Source organism: Balearica regulorum, chromosome 20 (assembly GCF_011004875.1).
Source record: "Balearica regulorum gibbericeps isolate bBalReg1 chromosome 20, bBalReg1.pri, whole genome shotgun sequence".
Lineage (NCBI taxonomy): Eukaryota > Metazoa > Chordata > Aves > Gruiformes > Gruidae > Balearica > Balearica regulorum.
In genome coordinates this window covers 5,743,396-5,765,987 of record NC_046203.1, presented here as the reverse complement: position 1 = coordinate 5,765,987, position 22,592 = coordinate 5,743,396, and the positions used below count along the sequence as shown (strand labels likewise).

The window sequence follows — 22,592 nt, the reverse complement described above, 5'->3', positions numbered from 1 at the left end:
CCGGTCCGTGGGGCCACGCAGGCAGCAGAGCCAGGTCCTTGTTCAGCCCACCCTGCGCCGGCTGCGCCCTGACTCCCGGTAGCAGCTGAAGTCACTCCCATAAGACCAGAAATGAGTCCCCAGGCTGGAGCTCAGTGCACTTTGTAACCCGTTTTACCTGTGCTCTTCTGCTCACACTGCTGGAAATCAGGTTTGCTGAAGTCTTTTGTAACGCTGTTATGTAAAACTGCTGCCACAGACGTTGGACCCCCCCAGTGTTGTCTGCGGTGGGTCCAGTGGTCTGGAAGGGACCTGGGATTTTCCTACTGTGAACAAACCCATCTCCCTCCTAAGTCTGCGCAAAAGGGTGCCCAAGGAGTGGTGTGCCAGAGCTGCAGCACTGCAGGAGTGTAATGGCAGGGGCTGCCCTCTCGCTGCCCAAGGACAGCTCTGCAAAAGCAAAACCTTGTAGCAGTGAGCACAGCGTGATTCCGTTTGGCCGAAAGGCAGGGAGCCACAGCCACTTACCATCTCCCTGGGAAGACAATTACACATCTCCAATCAACACACAAATTTGCTGCTGTTACAGAAATGTCAAGCCTTTGCCTTGTGCCTGCTGCTGAAGATGCAGTTCATCCTCCCTCCTGCTCTCCCTGGAACTCTTTTTTTTTAGCTGGTGACACCTGCCTAGAGCTGTATCCATTAAAAATCCTTAATATAATACATAGCTGCCCATCCACCTGAGTGCACGGCAGCAGGAGGGGCACACGCTGTACCTGCGCTTTCTGCTTTCTCAGAGAGCAGGGGCAGCTGCACCCAGGGTTGAAATGTGTCTGGGGTGGCGTGGGGCAACTGTCTGACGCTTCCTGCTAAACCCCATTTTAGTACAGGTCTTTAGAAAAAGGCGTCTAGCTGAGATTGCGGGGGCAGTGTGGGGGGTAACTGCAACTTCCCACATTAGATCCTGGCCAGGACACGCACCAGCTTGGTCCCGTCTGTCGGTCCCGCCTGTCCTGCCGTAGATGCCTTGTCCTGCTGCCTGTGCTCCAGGGCTCATCCAGCAGCGACTTGCCAGCCGTTGTGCTTTATCGCACCGCGCAGTTGCTCCCGAACAGCAGCTCGCAAAGCTGCCCCCGCACTCACTGCTCCCTACCCGAGCGGGGAGCCCCGAGGCGGCGGTGCCGGGGGGTGCACCTGCCCCGGGGGTGGCTCGGGAGCGGACCCCAGGGGTGCTCCCGGGGGCCCAGCCGCTGTGCACGGCGAGCGGTGGGCGCTGGAAGGAGACTGTCCCTTCCCATCCCGCCGCGTCCCTCCCGTCGGGGGCTCGGCCGCTGGAGTCAGAGCGGGAGCGCTGCCGCTCCGCCGCTTCCCCACCTCGCTCTGCCCCTCGCCGTTCTCCAGCAGGAGCCTGGCTGCACCCCGCGGGTACCAGCCCCGCACCCCCCCGCAGAAGCGGCCCGGAGCGGGGCTGTCGCCGTCAGCCGCCCGTTCTCAGCGGCGGGGCGGGGAAGGGGTTAACGGTGGGGGCGGAGGGCCCGCACGGCACCGCCCAGCCCGGCCCCGCCCAGCACCGCCCAGCCCGGCCCCGCCCAGCACCGCCCAGCCCGGCACCGCCCAGCACCGCCCGGCACCGCCCGGCCCCGCCCGGCACGGTCCTGCTTAAGGCGGCGGCGGGCGCAGGGTGCCTCGGGGCGGTGGGGGCTCCGTGCCGGGTGGCGGCGGGCCCCGCAGGACGGGCGGCTGGAGGAGATGAACAAGGTGGGGCCGCCCCCGCCGCCCCCCCCCCATCCCGAGCCGGCCCTTGCTGGGGGGCGCAGCCCCGCGGGGAGGAGGTGCGGGATGGGGAAGGGGGCTGCGGTGGTGCCGGGCGGGGGAGAGGAGGGAGCAGGCAGGACCGGGCGGAGCTGTGTCGTTCCGTCCCCAGTCCCCGTTCCCCCCCCCCGGCCTCTGCCTGTGCTCCCCTCGGAGGGAAATCCGGCTCGGGGAGGCAGGCGGTGGCTCTGGGGGGGGGGGTGCTCTCCATCCCCTTTGCCTGTGCTGTTGCCCTCGCAGGTGTGAGAGGGCCGCTGTGTGCCGGTGGTTGCTCAGTGGCCGGCTACTGTGACAGTCCCTTTGGGAATGTGCTCCAGCAAGAATGGGAGCTACCGTTCTCCCAGAGGGCTTCAACCTCCCCTACGCCATATTGAGCACTTCAATCTCCTCTCCCAGGAGTGAGGAGTTTCTGCTGCTCAGAAGAGTCTGACTGAAGCCTTTCTAGTTTTTAACTGTAGTCATTGAATGGGGAGGTCCAGGATGGTTGGATGTCTCGCAAGCCTTGGGCAGGGGGAATGGCAGCTCCGGGATTAGTGCAAAGTACGCTGGGCTTCGTGCCCTTCATGCTGGGGTCAGGCAAGGTCCTCTCTCAGGAGCTTCAGGCTTGCCCCATCTCTTGCTTGGCATGGCCTGCCAGGGCAGCTCCATTGGCATCCCTCCCGGCCAACAGTGGTTCTGAGGGTGAAAAGAAGGTTTTAACCTTGAAACAATCAACGATGGGATATTGAGTGTCATTTCTAGGGGGGGTTGGTGGTCACTTGCTGATCTAGCAAGTGGCCCCTTGGTGTTAGAGGTGAAGAAATCACAGAGCTGCACAAGATGAGAGCTTGGAGGAGATGGTGGGCTTGCCTTGCCCTCGCATTAACCGGGCAGTGAAAAGTGTCAACGTGTTCCTCCAGGCAGGGGTGCAACAGCGGAGGTGAAGTTTATGTAGGTCACTGGAGAAGGAATTACATGATTAGAAACCAGGAGGTGCCATGGAAAAAGAGGTGCTGCGACATAAGGTGTAGAGTAAGAGCATTTGGCTAAAAAGGAGCCTTTGAAACCTGCTGTTGGAAGGCAGACGGGACATGCCCTGCGCCAGGGAGGCGTGTAGGTGGGTCCAATGCATCCCCCGTAGCCAAGGTGGTGGTGTTCCTTGGGTTGGGGAGGAATGGAGTGTGTTGTACCTATTGCTGCAGTTTCTGCTTCTTGAGAGCTGTCCTCCAGCATTGCTCAAGAACAGGGTGGGTACGTGATCCTCCAGCTGGTGGGAGCTGTAGGACCGAGTCTGGGAAGCTGTGCTTCCCGGGATGCTGCTGATGGGATGTGGCTGTGCCCCAGGGCTGGGGGCCGCTCTTCCTCCCACACAGGCTCCTAGCTCTCCCCTGAGCAACCATCGCTTCTGGCAGGCTTTCTCTTTGGGTGAGGCTTGGATGACAAAAGTGAAACAAGCTACACAACTTCCAGCTGATGGAGGTGGGAGCTGCTTGTTCATGTCCTTGCTGCCCTGTGTATTGGCTCAGTGCTAGGAGAGGGGATTTGAGCAGCTAGAAATCAAGCTGCAGATAGCATGAGTAGTGGCTGCCCATGGATCCTGAGGAGCCATTGTGCTGTAGCAGCTCTGCTTGCTCTGCCAGCTCAGCATGCTGGTGGTGGGGGAGTTTGCTGTGAGTGGGAGTGCAGCGAAGCGGCTCACACCTCCCTCTGACACAGAGCTGATAGGTAAAACCTGGGCTGATACTGTGGCTGGAGCCAGGGAGAGGGTTCCCAAGCCCTGAACAGCCCCAGGGCTGCAAACCAGTAAAGTGCTCCTAATAAAACCTATCAAGCCACATTCCTATTGGGTTTAATCTCTCATCCTATCGCTTTGCTCCCCCCAGCCTTGTTTTCCTGGCTGGTTTCTACCCCAGAGCTCTCGCTGGGATAAGGGTCTTTGGCAGGCAGCACCCTGAGTGCATGCGCGCTGCTGAAGGACAGCTGAGTCCTAGTACTGAATTCTCTCTTCCAGCCTGAAACGCTCCTCTGGGATCTCCTCTTGGCCGTTTCCCTTTTCCTAGGGAACGGCAATCACATTGTTCAGCCTCGTGCATCAAGGTGGCAAGTCTAATCCAGCACGGATTAGTTTCAACCTAGTTTTACCCTCTAATGCGCTGGACTGCGGGGAAGGAATTCAGCCTGCTGGAGAGCAGGTGCCTGCTTCTCCCATCCAGGGCAGGCGTGAGCATCCCTCAGCCTCTTCCCAGCCTCAGCAGGCAGAGCAGCTGGTGTTGAGCACTTAAACAGCCCAGTGAGAGCTTGGCCTGCTGCTTGGAGATGCCTTTTTGGGGAGCAAGGAAGGATCTGGCTTTGCTCAGGTTGTCTTGCAGGTAGCTGGGACTTGGGTTGCTGAATTTATTGGCTTAGAAAAGTCTCTCTGCCCAAGAAAGGCTGTTCAGGGTGGGAGTGGGGGAGAAGCTGCAGCTTATTAAGCAGTCCTGATTAATAGAACATGTACCTTAAAATGGGAACTTAAAGGGCTCTAGGAGGAACTTCAGCCACTCTGGCTGAGTCTGAGTCACAGGCCTTGGGGACTGAATTCCTGTGTGCTATTGTGAGTGTTTGCCTTATCGCAGTCACAGCCCGGCTCACGTACAATGCGGAGGGTGGAATGCCTTTGAAATATGCTCCCCTGTTGCTTCCTTTGGTCTGGAGCGGAGCTGTGACACCTGTGGGCTGCCCAGTTCCCCTCCAGTTGAAATGCAAGGGGACGGTGTCCTAGCTGTGTACCCGGTGTCACGCATCCTGCTCTCGTACCGTGCTGCCGGGGGCTGTTGGTCCCCTGGGCACGTGTCCCTCAGCCATCCTGTATGGGTGGAGCGTTCCCTTTGCTCTTTACCATTTCTGTGCTCCCGGAGAAATACCGCGCTCTGCTCTCGCATCCCCTGTCCTGCTGGTAGGTGGAAGCTGTCTGCTGCTCCTGCAGGGCAGGAATGAAGCTGTGACCTGGAGGTGCTCTGGCCCTGGTTTAGTTCTTAGCAGTGTTTGGCAGGTTCCCTCTACAGAGGCTGTTGAGTGGCAATGGCAGTAGGTAACGCTACTCCGCTCTCTGGTGACTTCTGCTGCTGGCTGAGCCCAGGTCTCAAAGCTGAATTAGGCCCTTCGTGTTGAGCTGGCAAACGATACCCCTGGGTAGAAATAACTGAGATAAATGAAATTGAGTTGGCAAAGGAAGCGAAAGAAGGAGCTGGGAACATCACTTTTCACCACAGCTCTCAATTTGAGTTGGTGTCCATGGTGATAAGGGAAGTGTGTGTCACGCTGGTTTAGTGGGCACGGTCTCTGGTGTCCCATCTGGAGTTTGTGAGGTTGTTACCACTCAAACAGCAATAAAAACTTTCCAAACCCAAATGCAGTTTAGAAATCCAATATTGGTTTATTCAGTGCTGGGTGCGTGGGGGATCTCTCCTCCTAACATGCACACCTAGTCTTCAATCCCTATACATTTATACCCTTAGGTTACAAAATTACATTTACATCACATAGTTACCTTATTGTGATTGGTAAAGAACTTTCTTGCTTTGATTTAAAGCTATAGACTTAAAGAAATTCAAAGAGCATGCCCAGTGAGGGGTGGTCATACCTGGGAGGTGGATAGCTTTTAGGCTGGAGGTGTGGTTTGGTATTATAATTAGATTATAATGAACAAAGTTCATTCAAAGGACATGATTTTGACAGAAAATAAAATATTACTTGCATCCACTGCCAACTACATGTTTTACCTACTCTATTGTTAAAGTCAGGTTAGGACTACACGATGGACATAATTAGCAGCCACACTCTGGTTAGCAACATCAAATGAAACGCAATCACCCACCTATCGCCACACCGTTCTGCTCAGAGCGTTCCCTTCCCATCACCGTGATTATCCGTTCGGTTACAGGCTCACACTGGGGCTGTGGGCTCTAATAGACACGCAAGGCCTCAACGTAGCACCTTACGTCCCTCTTGACCAAAATCAGCGCCCGCACTGCAAACTGGAAACGTCCAGCCCCTGCTCCTAGGCCAAAGGTGCCAGCCCCAAAAGGGCTGCCTGGCCTCAAACCTCCCTCAGCGGCCCTCGCACAGCCCCACTCACACTGGGGCTGCAGAAAGAGTCCAAAGAGTCGGTTACTGTCCCTCTCGCCCTTGACCAGCGTCCAGCCTCCCAGCTGAACACGTAACCGTAACCCCTAACCGCAACCCTACCCCCGGGCCCAGCCCCACCCCTCACCCTCCACCCCGCCCTCGGCTGCGCTTGTGATTTTAAATGTGCACAACGGCTTACTTCCGGGTGTGTGACTGCACTTCCGGTTACGGGGCGTCGTGTTTCTAGTCGGAATGGGAGTACTCTCGGTGTCCCTGGAGGACTTCCGGTCATAGAGACTGGTTTAGTTGGCTTTTTGGGGGACTTCCGGGCAATCGGGACAAGGTTTCTAGTCGGACTTGGCGCACTTCCGGTGTCCGGCAGGAGGACTTCTGGTCATAGAGAGTAGGTTTCCGGGGGAGTTGGAGGACTTCCTGGTTCCTAGAGGACTTCCGGCCATGGAGTAACTTTTCCGGTCATAGAGTTTCTAAAATAGAGGGCTTGGAGGACTGGGGATCATGGAGACTGACGTCGTGTTGCTGGACGGGACGAGTTTTACTTCTTGTCTATGGTGACTGCCGTCCTGTCTATGGTTCTGTAGGTCCCAGTCTTTTCTCTGATTTTTATGGTGATTAGTGGAGTTGTCATGTGTTGCTGCAAAAATGCTTCTTTCTTTTTGTTTCTTTATGGGGTTTTTTATTACCTGCAGTGGTTTTTTTGGATGATGTTCGTGTTGTTGGCCGTTTGTCATTTTTCATGTCTGGGCTGTGTGGGTTTTACGGGTGGTTTGGGTTTTTTTTAGTACTTCGCAGTAATGAGTTGGGTCGGGTGGGCGAGTTGTTTTGTGGTCATTATGACGTATGTGTGGTTTGAGCTGACGGGGTAATTTGCATATATTTGTATATGTGTGGGGTGGTGAAAAAAATTTTTTTCAGAAATTTAATAGGTGACTGTTTAATGGCATGCTGCGGTTACAACTGCTAGTGTACTGTGAAGTAGTGACTACTAGCAGGTATTTACTGATAATTCTTTTTTTTTTGTTATTTCCAGACCTAATCCGGACCTCCTCCAAACTCTGGCAATGAACATCCCCTCGCAGAGTAGCCAGGACCAGGGGAAAAAAACCCAGCTGAGGGGGGAAAAAAAATAATCCCCCATCTGTTTTTTTTTAATTCTAATTTCAAAAAGCAAAACTAACTTCCTGAACCTGAAATAAACCCCCCCACACACACAGAGTTAAGCACAGCCACACGCTCACCCTCACTCCACCCCTCACACATCCATTCTACCGCCCGCCTGCCACAACGGGCCATCACCCCAACCCTAGAGCCAGCAGCGCAACGCCCTCACCACGTGCCTCAAAACAGCATCGCCGCTCCGCCTGGCTCCGAAGAGTTCGCATTCAGAAGCGGAAGCCAAGGAAGATGCCTCGCTACATGCACCGCTCCTTCTTCACCACTACTTGGATGCTCCGGCAAAACTTGCTTGAGGATTTTCTGCGGGGATCCAAATCGTCCCTTGGCACCTGAAAAATACAACAGAAGGACTCTAGGGCCTGCTGGCCAACAACCACCATGTACCCCCAAAGCAGCCCGTGCAACCTCCGCCCAAAACATACTGTGGTTTGGGTTACCATGCAGACCCTGCGGTGCACGCTGGCAGCCTGACCTGCCGCAGACCGTGAAGAGGGATCGTTCCTCACCCGCTGAGGCAGCGGCTGGCCAGATGGCCTTCCATTTCTTCTTCTTTACCTTTCTCTGGCCGTTCCAGCTTCCCTTAGGGCAGCTCCTGTCCAGGGCCGGTAAGCGCTCCGCCGCCTCTCCCTTTTCGCCCCCACGCCACGAGGAGAGCCAGGCCAGGCACGGACGAGCCCCGCGAGCGCGAGGCGGGTGCAGTCAACGGCATCCCCGAGGGAGGAACAGGCGACCGCGTCCTCAGCACGGCCTGGGAGAGGGAAAGAAAAAGCAGCGGCCGTTACTACCGGAGGTCGGCCCTGGCCGGAGACCCCCCCTCCTTCTGCAGGGGCTTCCGCAGACGCCGCTCTTTCCCCGCGCTGCTGCTGCCGCCAGCACCCCCGTTCAGGAAGAAAACGGCACAGGCCAGGGCCAGCTTGCCGCCTTCACGCCAGGGCTTGGGGCAGCCCGGGGCTGCCGGACAGGCTTCAGGAGAGGTGCTGGAGCTGGGGGCTGCTGCACAGGCTGAGCGGGGCCGGGGGAGGCTCAGGAGGAGCTCCGGGGAGGCGCCCAGCGCCTGTGCCTGGCAGGCTGTGTCCGCCTTCTTGCCCCCCTTCCCCCCCGTCAGCTCCCGGGACACTCTCTGGGGCTGCCCTGAGCCGGCTCTCGCCTCCAGCGGAGCGGCAGCCTGCCGCAGCGGGCGGCTCGAACCTTCCCGTCCCGTCCCGCCACCCCCGGGCTGCCAGCGGGCACGACACAGCCTGCACCCGCCGCCGGAGCTCGCTCGCCTCACCTCACCGCTGAGCCCGGCCCTCACCCGCCGCCGGGACCGGCGTCCAGGCTGCCGCCATGCTGCTGCCGCGCATGCGCCGGAGAGGCCGGAGCCGGCGCGCGAACGCCGGGCTGCAGTACCGCGCTTGGGCCACGAGGCGGCAGCAGCAGCAGCAGCAGCAGCAGCAGCAGCGAACACCCGGCGGGGCAGCACGTGCCCGGGGCGGCACCGGCGCTGCAGTTCGGCACGGCGCACGGGGGGGGGGGGGGGGGGGGGGCAGAGGCGTTCCCTTACCGGGAAGCAGCACCGGGCGCGGCGGCCAACGCAGAGAAGAGACCTACCACGCGTGCGCGGATCGGGACCTGCAGTACCGAAATTTGGTCGCCGGGCAGCAGCATCACCTTAACGATCGTTTCCTGAGCATTCAGTGGGACGGGCGGTGACTGCTACCTCAGCCCGGTTTATGCCATCCGAAGGCGGTAAATGCTAACTGCGGGTGCACGGCTTAAATTTCTCTGCCCTTTCCCCACTCGCAGCCCAGACAGCAATATGCATTGCCTCTATACCAAAAAGCATCCAAGCGGCTGGGGCATTTCAGTCCTTTGCATCTGACTGCTTTGAAATTCTGGTGGTGGTTTCTGTCCGTGCTGCCGCCCCGTTACCCAGGGAGAAGCAGCAGCACAGCGGATTTGCAGTCAGACCGCTCAGAAAGCTGCGTCCAGCCAAGACAGGATAAAAACCCTCCAGAGCCCGGGGGGGGGAACTCAGCTAACGGGAAACTGACCCTGGCCGGGACCATGACAGAAGCCAGGCTTCAGCTGCCTAATGCTGCGCCCCCTCCGCCGTGGACCCGCGGGCTCTAGGACCCGGTGACCGGCGCGGGCCGGGGCTTCGCGGCCTGAGCCCTGGTCCGCTGCCGAGGGCCCCCGGGCTGCCGAGGCGCCGCGCTGCAGCGGAGGAGGCGGGAGAGTCGCAGCGCACCCCCGGCACCGTGCGCTCGCCTGGTCCGCGTCAGCAGGGGAGCGCCGAAATCGACGGGAGCGTGGGGGCGCCGCGGCGAGAGGGGGTCCCGATGCCCTTCTCAGGGGCGCCGGGCAGCTTCACCGCCAGCTGCTGCTGGTGCCCGGCGCCTCTGAGAGTCCTCTGGTAACTACCTGGCTCGGGAGCGTCCGAGAGAAGCGGGCGCTCGGCCGGCGGGGTGGCGCTCGGAACCACCGCCGCTCCGGGAGCGCGGGCAGCGGGCAGGCCGCGGGCGTGGCGGGGCCGGGCGGCCCCTCAGCTGAGCTTCCTGAGGGGCGGCGAGGCCGGCTGGTGCCGAAACCGCCGGGCTGGGAGGGGCGGGCGAGGTGCGCGTTCTCCTCGTCCTTCGGCAGCGGCCTGCCCGACCGGATGGTGACCCTGAGACATGAGGAAACAGAGAAAACGCCTTCAGAGATTTGTCTTAAATAAACCAACAGACAGAAAGTCTCTGAAGAACTCTTCCGAATGAGGTCTGGGGGAACCTCCAACCCTTGATAAGGCTACGTTTTCTTTTGTTGACGTCCGTGTTCTATATGTATTCATTTGTACTTATGTCGTGTGTGTATGTATGGATAGGTACGCGCACCTCTTCTCAGAAACATAAGAAATGCTTGCCTATGGGAAAAGAAATTCTTATCCTTTAACTTTGCCTTAGAAATCACTCAAAACTGTACTAAGATCTGTACAGGTGAATTGTTCCATTTGGGAAATTTAGGATTTTTTTAAAAGCAAGGTGTTATATTGTTTTCTTAAAAACTGGTTGGTTTTTGTTTGGGTTTTTTTTTTTTTTCTTGATCCACTGCTTTGCTGAGGTATTTAAAATACTTTAATTACAGTGAATAATTGTTTTTATGGAGAAGACTGGCTCAACCAGTTACCTGCAAAAACAGCTAGAGTTCAGTCAATCTTGTGAAGTTTCCAGTGTGGTTTAGAAGATAATTACTTTAGTTCTAGCTATGTAATATAATTTTTTTTCCCCCAGAAGAAATACAGTTTAATGGTCATGGGGTTTTTTTCTCCATAAGTTACTCATTTTGTGCATTAGCCTTCTTAAAAATATTCTTTTAAGTTTTATCCCCATGTTGGATTTGCTTTTGGTTGTTGTTTTTTTCCTAACAGCTAGCATGCTGGTTGGGGGATTACTTGCTTTACTGGATTTTATTTGGATTTTTCACCCCTCTTTCCATCAGCTGTGTCATTGCAAGAACTTTCCCCTCATTTCTAGTAAGCCAGAACTGTCATGCATATACCAAATTCTCCACTGCACACTGAGATTCTGCCTGTCTGCCTGGGGTCAAATGTGATGCTGACTACACTTCAGAGAATGCTATTGTGGCTCTTCTAGTTTCTTACTTCTAAGTACAATTTTTATTTTAATATTTCATCTGTGCACAAACTGCAATGACTGGCTTTTCCTCAGTATTCAGCACAATGTTGTCTAGATGCATCTTGAATTCCATCGCTTTTCATCTGGCAAGCAAGTCACCATGCGAGCCTACTATTTTAGTCGCCTAGCGTGAACGGAAGGCGTTCTGGCATGGCATCTTGACTTGAGAGCAGCATTCCACAGCAAATCTGACCTGCCTGCTTGGCTGTCTTGGAACTGACTAGTTTCTATTACTTGGAGGCATCCTGTAGTTGTACTTTCCACAGAAAACTCTCTGCAGATGGCTGAAATTATGTTATACCTTTACAATCCATTAAATGATCAGTGCACAGCAGGGTCATAAGAAGCAGCTGAGGGTCTGCTCCTTCTGTGTCCCTAGTACTGTACTAGTAGGTTTTTCTGGAAACCTATTTTGCTAAGCATAAACTATTTTCCTACTTCCTCTGCGCCAATCATTGTAATTTTTAAGATCAAATATATATATAGTTTAAGAGCTTACGTGAAGTACTTTGTCTCTCATTCTATACGGTTGTTTTGCAAGCAGACTTGCTTGTGAAAGCCTTTAGAGATGGCAAGTATGGTACGCTGAGTTTAGAATCTCAAATTTGCCCAGGCAGTGGCCAGCCTGTGCCACTTCAGGTCTGCACAGGTCCGTTGAATGCACAGTGTGAAGGGGAAGGCTTGGAAGTAGTAACGGTGAGTAAAGTTTGGCTGTGTGCTAGAAATGTTTAAGTCTAGATAGAAGGTAATGCACACCTTCTGGTCGAGATTCGAGTGGTCTGATTTCTACCTAAGTCCCTAACTGGCTAAATACATTGAAGGTCCATGTGGACTTAAGTAGAATTTGAGCCATCTTACTCTAGTCCTGTATGTGCCCAGGGTTTTCATGACCCGTTACTTTTTTTGAAAACATTTAAAGAAAAAACCCGAAACTTCAGACTTCAATTTTTGTGGCTTAGTCTGCTTTTGAGAACTTTGCTTCCAGACTTGTCTTGTCCTTTTGTCTTTTCTTTTCTTTTCTTTTCTTTTCTTTTCTTTTCTTTTCTTTTCTTTTCTTTTCTTTTCTTTTCTTTTCTTTTCTTTTCTTTTCTTTTCGTAGCTATCCAGTTGTGAAAAAGATGAGTGGTTTTGATTTTGTCTAATAAAAGGAAATCGAACATATCTTCTCTTTTTGGATCATTGCATGTTATGTAAGTATGTTGCACTGCGTGCTTCGGAAGAACATGGGAGATACATCACCAGTGGAGAGTTACAAAATAGTTTTGCTAGAAAGGGAAAGTTCATCCTTTTAAAGTGTCACTAAAAGTGAGTTTGTGGTCTTTCAGGAAAGTCGAAAAGAAAAAATGGATTGATAGAGTTATTTTGAAATCTTAATTGTAGCGTTACTTGTCAGGCTGAAATAGATGAGCTGTATTCCTGTCTAGGAGTCTGCAGTTGTTTTCAAAGTATATTCGTTGTCTGCAAGGTGCTGAGGATGTCATCTGTCCTCAAGTTTGTTAGAAAGTAAACTTGTTTTACAATGCCTTAAGTAATGATGAAGAGTCCTTGTTTTGACAGAAGAATAGCCCTGTGTGAAATCACTGACAGTACAGATACCCCAAGTCTGGGGAATTGAGCTCTTTGTCAGTCTTTATATAATCCACACAAAATGCACTTGAATGGCCCATGCTATTATAAAAGGTGGAAGCAGATTAAAGGAGATGTAATTCTGGAAATTAAACAAAGAAAGTAGATGTTCATTTTGATGAACCTTCAGGTTTATTACTGTCCCGTATCTTTTCCAGTGAATAACTTCTTTTTCTTAGTATTCCCATAATTCTATTTCTCGGACTTTCTTCTTTATAATTCAAGGGCTGTGGAATTTTTTGTCTGTCCCTTTCTTTAAATATTCTCTCTCTGTTTCTCAGCACATATGCTTATAAAATCCATTTTTATATATTATATTGTGGGGTTTTTTCTTTTGGGGGAAGTATGGAACTTGGCATAGAATCAAAAGTAATTACAAATAAAACTAAGGCAGTTCTGCTATTTGTGCCTCTGCCAGCCTCTTACTGCAGAGACATGCTGCATCGTGCAACACAATACTAGAAACATCTATCATTGCTAAAAGCTGCCAACAGGAATCCCAAATTTTAGCTAGACAGCATCCAAGCCGATGAATGCATTTGCAGCGTACCTCTTTAAACACTATTTTCTTAATTTGCTACTACCTTTCTCATTTCTGTCTTTGTGTGCTTGTTATTTGAGAAAACGGGAAAAGAACTGCTGGCAGCATGTTGTAAGGGAGGCAGCCCTTTGCATAAAGAATATTGTGGGGTTTTGTCGTGTTCAAGATTTATTGCAGCATTGAAATTACAGCATACTACAGAAATGGGTTTTTTTTCTGCAAACATTTAAAAAAAAAAATTCCATTTTTGTGGCTCTTTTTCATGCAAAGGCTTTGTGCTTGCATTCCACCCTGGCTGGAATTTTAGCGCGCTGTTAATACTTAAGTACAGCGTAAGACAGGCTCGGAACTTTTTCAGGCTTTCTGTTTCAGGAGACATACTTAGAAACTGAATGAGAAAAAGCTGTTGTTGCCATTGCTAAGATCTGTGCAAAAGAGGGGTATGTTTCTTTGCCGTTTGAAAGAGTGGTTGTGTTTTAAAAGTTGGCATTCTTCAGGATGACAGAGGGGCACCGCAGAGGAAATACTTAGGTTTGAGTGAGTGCATGTATTCATATTAACTCTGTGTTATACCTAGTGCACAGAAGGGAAGAGGAATGGGGTAAATGACAACTACATTAAAGTGGAAATTAAGTACTTTAAGTGGAAGGTTCTCTCTGTTTCATTATTTCCATGGCAGTAGGTTCTTCTGAAGGAGCAAGAGAAATGAAGCCTCATTTTTTGCAATCTTGTAAAGCAATCCATATGTTTAGAGAGAAGGAAAGTTGTGGCTGAGTGCAAAATACTGAGTAGGTGTTATTGTTGGTATTTCTGTCAAGAAATGTTTTTGTTGCTTTAGTGTAGAAGTTCCTTTTAAGATATTTTACTGGGTATGCATACTTAGATTCCTTAGGGTATTTCTTGATACATAAGCAGTCAGCTTTGAGTTTACAGTGTTACTAGTTGAAATTTACTTTCAAGTGGCACATGGTTGGATTTGTGTTCGGACATTTAAGTTATGATGTAATGAGCTCTATACAGGGAGTCTACAAACAAGTAAGATATTCTTTACAGTGTATTATTTTACTGGGCTAAACCCAATTATTTCCATTGATTTCCAAAACTGGAAGATCTTTTCCATGCATGGCAGATAATCCTTCAAAACCACAAACAATACTCAGTGATACAGTTAACTAATACAAAGCATTGTTTGCAGCTATTAACAGGTTATCTTCATGGAGTTTCTTACCTGTAGACATAGGGGGTTTTCGATTTCATTTTTAAAAGCAAAGGTGTAGTTTCTAAGGTGCAGATTCCTATCTCCTGTCAGCTTTGAGGATTTGTTAGGGGACAGACTGTAGATGATTAACCCATGTCCATACATTTAACATTGCGTAAAAGCACAATAATATAGTTAATGAAGGAAAATTATTCCAAAAATTGTTAAATGTTTCTGATTTAAATTTGATGGTATTATTTTTAGCTGGAAGAACTATGAAATGCTACAGTTACCTGTATGAGGAAAAAGGCAGTGTGCAGGAGAAACCACGAAGAGAGGTTACTCCAAGAGTGCCCCATGCATGGAATTTTCTCTGTATTTTAGCACTGGGGGTAAAAACTTTTTTTTTTTTAAAAAAAAAGACATATTTAAATTTTATTCATTGGGCATTATGTTACAGACTTAGATACGGCCATCAACCGCCTGTGGACAGAGATACGCTTCTCTACGAATAACAGCCATTTTTTGGTGAGAGGCTGGGTGTGTATGGGTATGATTTTTTGATTTGGACCTGAGGTGCCATTTGCCAAACTGAGCAGCTGTGGGACATGTAGCTTGTAGGCGGTCCTATGCGATGACGTGAGTTTCAAAATAATAGTATGCTGGGTTCTACCACTTTATTCATGCTTGCACTTTGCTCAAATCAACCTATCATTGAACTCACAATCCAACTGTATCCTGTTAATTCCCTTCTTAACCAAAAAAGAATCTCTCCCTACCATTTTTGAAAGACTTTTTTTTTCTTTTTCTTTTTTAACTCCAAGTTACTTTACTGAGCAGCTGCTAGCGTGACTCCTCAAACACAATGGCAGAATTGACAGCAAAGGGTGATGCTGTGACACAGAAGGAGGAGTAAGTAACTGGTGGAGGGCGCAGACTCGCTTAGACAGAATTGCTGCCACAGGCTCCATTGTGAAGCTGTCCCTAGGTGTCAATATCTTGGAAACTTCGCTTATAGAAGATCCAAGTGAGTTGTAACTTTAATAAGCTTTAGCATTCTACATTGTCTGAATTCTTTAAGGCAAGGCTAATGCCTGACAATTCCTCAGCAGTACATCGCTAGCTTGAGTCCAGCCCCGATGAGCATTAATTAAAAGTTGCTCTTTGGTGGCTTCTGCTGCGTAATGGGTGTCCTTTGCCCTCTTGTGTCACTCTTCGTTTTCTGGTGGCTGACAGAATAAACAGAGAGACCCAGAATGATACGAATTCTGAGAATTGAACTGTCTTTTAACACTAGAGAAGCTTTTCATTAAATTCAAACCTCAAAGTAGAGTTTTAGTATATTACCCAAAGTTACTATTTTGTAATAATTGCTGTAAAGAAAGATAAGAATATACACACAATCACACCATGTAGTAACTAATCACAGTTTGCTACATGGGTGGCTGCAGTATTTAATAACACGTAGTAACGCAGTGCAGTTCATTGCAAAACATACAAGCAATTGAAATTACTGAAGAAATTTGTCTAAGCAGAATACAGTCATCCAAGTTATGATTACCCAAGATGCAAGTTGTTACTCTAGCAAAACATTGGTTCATCTTTAGTCATAATAGTTGATTGCAATATTGGTTTCAACTCCTACTGAAAAGTTTTAAAAGAAGTCTTCACGCAGTCAAAATACTTTTGGTCACCTTGCCATGCTTTGATTCCCAGTGTGGGAGTTCAACCCTCACCCCAGGGTTTATGTCATATGACAAGCACAGAGTACATTTACCTCCTGAAAAGGCAGAGAGCAATAGTGTGTGTCTGTGTCTAGAAGGAGAAGACGGAGGGAAGAGCTTCACACACTTGAAAGTGCTGCTGGTTTGTTACGCGTTAGTCTTCTGGAGTCACGCAAGCAGAGATCGTTTAAGACTCAATTGCGATGAATTTGCTGATGCAACAGTAGTAGCATTAAGCCTGACTTCTAGAATGCAGCAGAGACCACAGGTGGATGAAGAGCTGGCAAAGGGGTTTGCTCCTATTAAATAGCAACCAGCTCCGAGATAACGACTGCACGGCAGCCAGCTTCCCTGCCTCCCCGTGTCTACCGCGCCGGCCTTCGCGAGGGGCGCTGCCCCGGGCCCGGCCTCTGGGGGCGGTGCCGGCTCAGCCCCCCGGCTGTGTGGGGGCGCAGGACCCGTTCGCTCTCCGGGCGGAGCTCTGCTCCCGGCTACGGAGGACGGGCCGCTCGCTCGCAGCCCGGGACTACAGCTCCCGGCGGGCCTTGGCGGCGGCGCGGAGCCTGAGTGGCTCACGGGCCGGGGCGGCCGTGCGCCGGGGTAGCGGGATGTGTGCGCGGAGCTCCCGTCGCTTCTCCCGCGCGGGACGGAGCCGCGGGAGCGACGCTGGAGGAGCGAGGCCTCCGGCTGGCCGCCCGCATGGAGCTGAGCAGCGCAGAGGCGGCCTCCACCCGGTTCCTCGGCCTCACTCAGCGGTATACCGGAGACGGGGGCCGAGCTCGGGCGGGGCGCGATGCGGTGCGGGCCCGCGCTGTGCATGGCGGAGAGGCGGTGCTGTGCTTCCACCGGCCGCGGGGCGGGCTGAGGGGGGGGGGGCGCCGGGCCGGGCGGCGCTGGAGAGGTCGGCTGGCCCTCGGGCAGCGGAGCGGCGGGAGTCCCGGAGCTGCGGCCGCCTCTCTCCCTCCCTCCCTCCCCCGGGGGCTGCTGCAGGTGGCGTGGGCGGAGCCCGACGAGCGTCTCGGAGTCGATTTCGCAGCTTGTTCGGCGTTAGGCTGGTGCCCGCAGATACCGCTGGGATGGTGACTGCAGGTACCCGGGTGCTGGGCGCGCTCGTACCTCTGCCGTGAACACGGATTAGCCCGTAGTGGCAAGTGAAGGTGTAGGCGGTGAGGAGAACGGGGAGGCCGGGAGCCGCGTCGTCGTGATCACGCAGGTGCAGTCTGCAAACTGCCCCCCAGCAAACTGCTTTCGAGTGTCAAGCTCCTCAAAGGCAAAAATTGTGATTTGGCACTCGGATCCTAAAAATACGTGGCTAAGTTTAGATTAGCAAGTGTGTTAAAACTTGCTTTGTTGTTCGACTTGGAGTTAAAAGTTTGTAGGAGCTTGTGTTGAAACGGGAGGAAGCTGGTCCTGTCTCCTCATCCTCGCTACTGTCCGTTTGTCCCACAGCACCTGCGCTCCCAGACAGAGGGGAGAGGGAGGTGGGATACACCCTGAGTGCCGCGCAGATGCGTATAAGCTGCTGTTTGGTTTGGGGGTTTTGTTTGGGGTTTTTTTTTTTTTTTTTTTTTTTAAATGTGAATAAAGGCTCAGCTATATTAAAACACTTTGCAATACAAGTACATTTTAAATTATTAAGCCAAACTGGTCTGAGCCACTGGAAAACTAACCTAAGTATTTCAGTGCTGGAAGTTCATCTTAATAGGATGAAAACTCTTTTAAAACTGGCATAACTGGAGCAGCAGTGTTTTTCTGATATAGATCAGGTCAGGACTGAGGAAGGATGTAACCCCATGAAGAAAATGAATAAGAGAAGCTTGTATTAATCACAGCATATTTTTTAAATTAGATGATGTGATATGTCAGAGAGTCGATGAGTACAAATCTTGGTGGTAACCAAGAATGGAGAGCCAGAGAGGTAGGCAGGCTGGAATTCATTGGGGAATATGGGTGCTTATGCAAATAGCGTGATAATATAAATCTTACCTATGCATAAATTGAGACTAAGATGCTTTAACTTTCATGAGGTTGTCTGTGTAACATTTTTCTTGGTGTGAGATTCTGCTATAAGTATTTGATATGAAGTAGAAGTGCGATACGAAGTAGATGGAGAAGAAGCAGAGATTAGCTGTTCGGTATAATTCAGATTTTTAAAAGGACTGCTAGCATGCTTGACAGTTAGGTATGTTTTACGTACTTTGAATTGGGGCGCAAATGGATAAGAATATTAAAACGCTATTGTTTTAATCAACATTTTGCTCAGATATACGCCTGGCTTTTAAATAATGAGAGCAGTGTCAGAAAAATGCTTTTGATACCAAAGGGTGTGGTTTGTTGTGAGGCAATGTATTTTCATAAATTGTTGGAATCTAGTTTGTGGAGAGGATAGAAGCATAAATCCTTCAGGTACATAAACTGTTCTTTATGCTTTTTTCTGAGCTTGTCTGTGTTTTCCATTTATATCGTGTAATCTAAGAAAATAGATTATTTCTCCCATTAAACTTACTTGGTCGTGGTGTTCTCTGCATCATTTGATCAATATGCTCTCTCTCGCCGCATCTCTGAATCTCTGTAGCCTTAGCAGGGTATTCAGGTATTCAGGCTGGAATGGAGCCCCGTGGGTTCACCCTACAAGGCATGCATGGATATCACGTCTTTCTTTTTCACCTGTGTCGCCATAGGTGTCTGTGACACTGGGATTGCACTGAGGGTTGGCCACGGTGTTGCGGTAACTCTTCCAGGGACCCGATGAACAGTAGTGCGAAGCCTCTGCCGGTTCCCTTGCAGAATGTGGTGGTGCTGTCTCCTTATTATTTCACCTCTACTGCTGTTGGCTACTGTCTGCATGCTTATCATTGTGTCCGTCGTGCAGGGACAGAACTCGGAAAAAGCCCTGCTCCTTGTCATTCTGTGGCCAGCAAAGCTGATGAAATGGAAAATGTTGGACTATGTTGGAGTGCCTCCTAAAGGCAGCTATTTTATGGCTTGTCATTATGGAAATGCTAAAAAAAAAAAAAAAATCTAATAACCATGCTGGGATCGTGTAGATCAAAAGGGTTTTTTTGGAGAATCTGGTGTAGAGGATATATTAATGTGATAGAGAATATAATTTGGTAGACATCGCACCAGTTGTGAAGAGCTTTGTGTTTGCAAGTGTAGGTAAACCGTCAGTTTGTGGATCAGATGGTCCCCTTTCGCATCCTCTGTCTCGTGGGCATCAGGGAGTCTTTATGGTGAACCTTTCTTTGGGCTAATCAGCCTCCAGAACTTTGCTAGAAGCGATGTTGAGTAGCCTGACAGAGTGTGGAGGACGATCATCTTTTCCATGGTGAGGGGAAAAAAAAAAAAAAAAAGATTTGTATGGTAGTACTCAGACTTACTCTGCACCTTACTTTTGTTCTGTTGTGACTCTCTGGCTGGGAAATGTTACTGCAGTAGTTGTTGTTGGGCTGTATCTTAATGATCTTAATTAAGATCAGACCAGTGTATCTGGTCTGCTCTTAATTCTGCCACCATGTTTTGGACATTACTTTCCAGGCTGTTTACATGGGCTGCCAGGCATATACCTTAATATATGTTTTGACTTTTTGTATTTCTGAATCAATGGCTTTCATGTTGTGTCCTCCTTTAACTCGATGACCCGTGCATTCATGTGTGTTATACCTATATCCATTTCTTAGTTATACAATGTTTGATTTTGAATACTTTTTCCATATTGTATTTTCTAAAGCTTTTTGTTAGCTGCTGGCTTTATCTGCAGGATTAACGTGCTCAGATCTTGGCGTGCTTTTCCTGATAGAGTTTGACTTTCACTCGGCTGAAATATCACCAGATTAAGGTATAGGACTTAGTTTGTGTGTGTGTATATGGTTCTAAAATGCCGTCATAACTCCTTGGGTGTATCATGCAGGTCATTCACGAGATGGCGTTTTTCTCTAGTTTCATGCATTTTGAGGTTAGCTTTGCCACAAGGCAGAAAGTAGTTCAGTTTTATAAACCTCAGCTTGCTTTTTTTCCTGCTTTGTGGACCTATTGCATGATCTGATGACAGTCTCTAAAAATCATCCGGGCGGAGATGGTTCTGTTCAAAGCACAGTAGGCCAGATGCTCTTTGTGGTGACTTTTTAATTTGTAATATATTTGTGTTTGCAGTTGTCCAGATGTCAGACACACAAAATGGTCACCTGGCTTTCCCGAGACTTGAAAAGATTTATTGTGCTAGTGACTGTTGTTGGATCATTTTTATTTATTTTTTTTTCCCACTCCTTAAATTATCATCTTACATTTCTTCATATGATCAAAGACTGAATTTCAGAGCTCAGCGACAGCAAAGCAGTCTCTTGACTGCTGTTTCCATAACGTTCTGCTACCGGTACTGACGGTGACAAGTGTCCTTTGATCGGAACTGCCTTTACGGTGGTTTCTAAGGCAACTAGCACACCTATCCGCAAAAATGAATTTTGTAGAACAAAAGTAGCACTCAAAGAAAATGCTAGCACTACCATGATTACCTGATTTTTCTGTACAAGTAAAAAAAAAAAACCAAACCCAAAAAAACCCCTACAATACCTTACAATATATTGCAAATGAAGCACTCCCTTTGTTCCATGAAGCACCTGCCAAATTTCATGTGTATCTCAAAATGCAGGAACTGTAAAAATTGCATTCGATGCATTATTATTTTTTAGGTTTTATCTGAACTTTCCAAATTCTCTCTGAGATGTGTGAAGAGGCAAAGGATCACTTTCAGCCCGTACAAAACTAAACTTGGGAACTCTTTGCTCTGTCTGGAAGGGGAAAAACAATCTGATGTCTTTATTTTTGTCTGTATCGATGCTAATCTTGAAATACTTTTATGTTACCCAGTCTTAATAACTGCATAGAACATTTGTTAGCCAGATTTATGTGTGTTTCCTTCTGAAAGAAAAGATGAGAACTCGCGAGTACGAGCTTCAGAATTTTTCTTTACCGCGAACCATACTGAAGTAAAGTTTGGCTTTTTAACACTTCCCTTCAGATGATGGAAAGTTGGAAGAAGATGATGCATTTGCAATAAAACGTAAAATATGCATTATTTCCTTGTAAATGGCATGTAGGAGTAGGATGAAAAGAGACTGTCCAGATACACTTTGAATGAGCCTGTCAATTATTGCTGCAAACCCACATAAAGCAGAAGGTAACTAACAGAAGTTGGGGTTTTGGTTGGGGTTTTTTTTTTGTTATTCTTGTAAAATGTGCAGCTCAACAGGTCCATTCAGTCTTTTTGCCACTCTGAGCCATCTTCTCTGTGTTGTAGGCTCAGAAGGAGCTGTAGATGTTGCGGTGTGCTACAACTTCTGTGCAACAGCACGACAGCGTTGCGTGGCAAGGTTCGCTCAAAGGTCCAACAGCAGTAGTGGTAGGTGGGTAGAAGTGTTGGACGTGGAGTCCTCGTGGTGTGTGATCGCTTAAGCTTTGAACCTACTTCTGGATGCTCAGACGTCCTGACTTAGGAACAGTTTCTTCTCTTGGTCTCCATTGAGATTGTTTCATCTTTGTCCAGTTGATAAGGCTGTGAAAATTCTCAGTGTCACAAATGTGAAAAGATAGATAGAGCTGTAGCACTGCAAACTTTGAAAATTCCGTCTTCAGGGCATGCTTTTTTCAGGTAGCAACCCGAAGTAGCCTTACTCACTGGAACTGACTCTTGTTGTGGGTCATGTATAATTTATGTATCTCTAAGTTTTTAATACCATTTCTTTTCTCATTTTGTCTGTGTCTACTTTTTGTCCTGCTGTGGGGAAAAAGGAGGAGTTGTTGTTACTTTCAATTAGAGTATAAGCTGTTTGAACTGCAGACTTTAACTTCTTTTTTTTTTTTTTTTTTTTTTTTTTGGATCTCGAATATGGTAAGGCTCTGAAATACTTACGTCCACAAACAGCACATCGTAAGTAAGATCAAATTGTAGCTGCTTTGATGACAAGGGCTCTTAGATCAGGACCCAAGCCCGATTCCTTCTCGTATCACAGACTTTTTCCATCTCTGCTGTGCAGATTCCCGATGTGGGAACTTACTGTTTTCCTGGAAGGTACTTCATGCCGATTCTCAGGAAAGTTAAGATTAATAACTGGCCCCAGTCAAACATAAGTTCATTGTGCAGGCAACCACAAGCTGAAAGCTTAAATAATTGTATTTGTATTTGGGTCATAATACTTTCAACGCGGTGATTGTTCTGGAGCTTGTAAAAATTACATCTAATGCACGTGCCCCCATAGGTGTCAGAGCACAGACTGTGGCTTCACTGCCTTCAGGGCTCAGACTGGCTGTAGAAGGTGATTTGTGCTTGGGAAGCAGTACGAATGCGTGTGCGTGACAAGGGATTCTGGCTGAAAGGCAACCGACCGAGAAAGTACGGGGTATACGCGTTACCAGAAGCAATAGTGTCATCCAAAGCTTTTATTCGCGTGGTTGGAAAGGCAGCTCTGTTGTTGCAGCAGCTAATGTTCCAGCTTCAGTGTGTGGGTCATTTAAAATTGCTATTATTGTTGTGTTCTTATCCTTCCTGCATAGTTTACATACTGGAAGCAAATACTAGAATTATTTTGGTGAGCTTTAAAATTTTATTAGATGTGTCTTGTTTGTATTGCTTCTCCTTGGGTGAAGACATGGAATCCAAGTGGATAGAACTCAGAAATATGAATCACGAATCATGAATTTTAAATACTTCTAAATACAAATCCAAATAGAAAAGCTGTCTAAAAATCAAAATGTTTCAGAGTCCAGTGTCACAGTATCTC

At 49.1% G+C, this 22,592-nt stretch overlaps 1 protein-coding gene and 1 long non-coding RNA gene across 6 annotated transcripts in view; one reads left to right on the top strand and one right to left on the bottom strand.

Annotated features, from left to right (window-relative positions):
- Positions 1-6,564: 6,564 nt before the first annotated feature.
- Positions 6,565-8,413, bottom strand: LOC142604654 (uncharacterized). Its single transcript, XR_012838506.1, has 3 exons — positions 8,342-8,413; positions 7,518-7,819; positions 6,565-7,400 (listed from the first exon to the last, which is right to left on the bottom strand). It is a non-coding gene; the product is annotated as an uncharacterized LOC142604654 (long non-coding RNA).
- Positions 8,414-9,116: 703 nt separating this feature from the next.
- The window catches only part of GARNL3 (GTPase activating Rap/RanGAP domain like 3), a 57,184-nt gene continuing 43,708 nt past the window's right edge, over positions 9,117-22,592 (top strand). For 2 of the 5 annotated variants that reach the window (XM_075772643.1, XM_075772642.1), the window contains exon 1: positions 9,117-9,466. In XM_075772643.1, the coding sequence (XP_075628758.1) occupies positions 9,393-9,466 (74 nt within the window). In that variant the 5' untranslated portion in view covers positions 9,117-9,392. Of the gene's footprint in view, positions 9,811-16,269; positions 16,572-22,592 lie in introns of those variants that run through there. The other 3 variants (XM_075772645.1, XM_075772644.1, XM_075772646.1) reach the window with 2 other exon arrangements.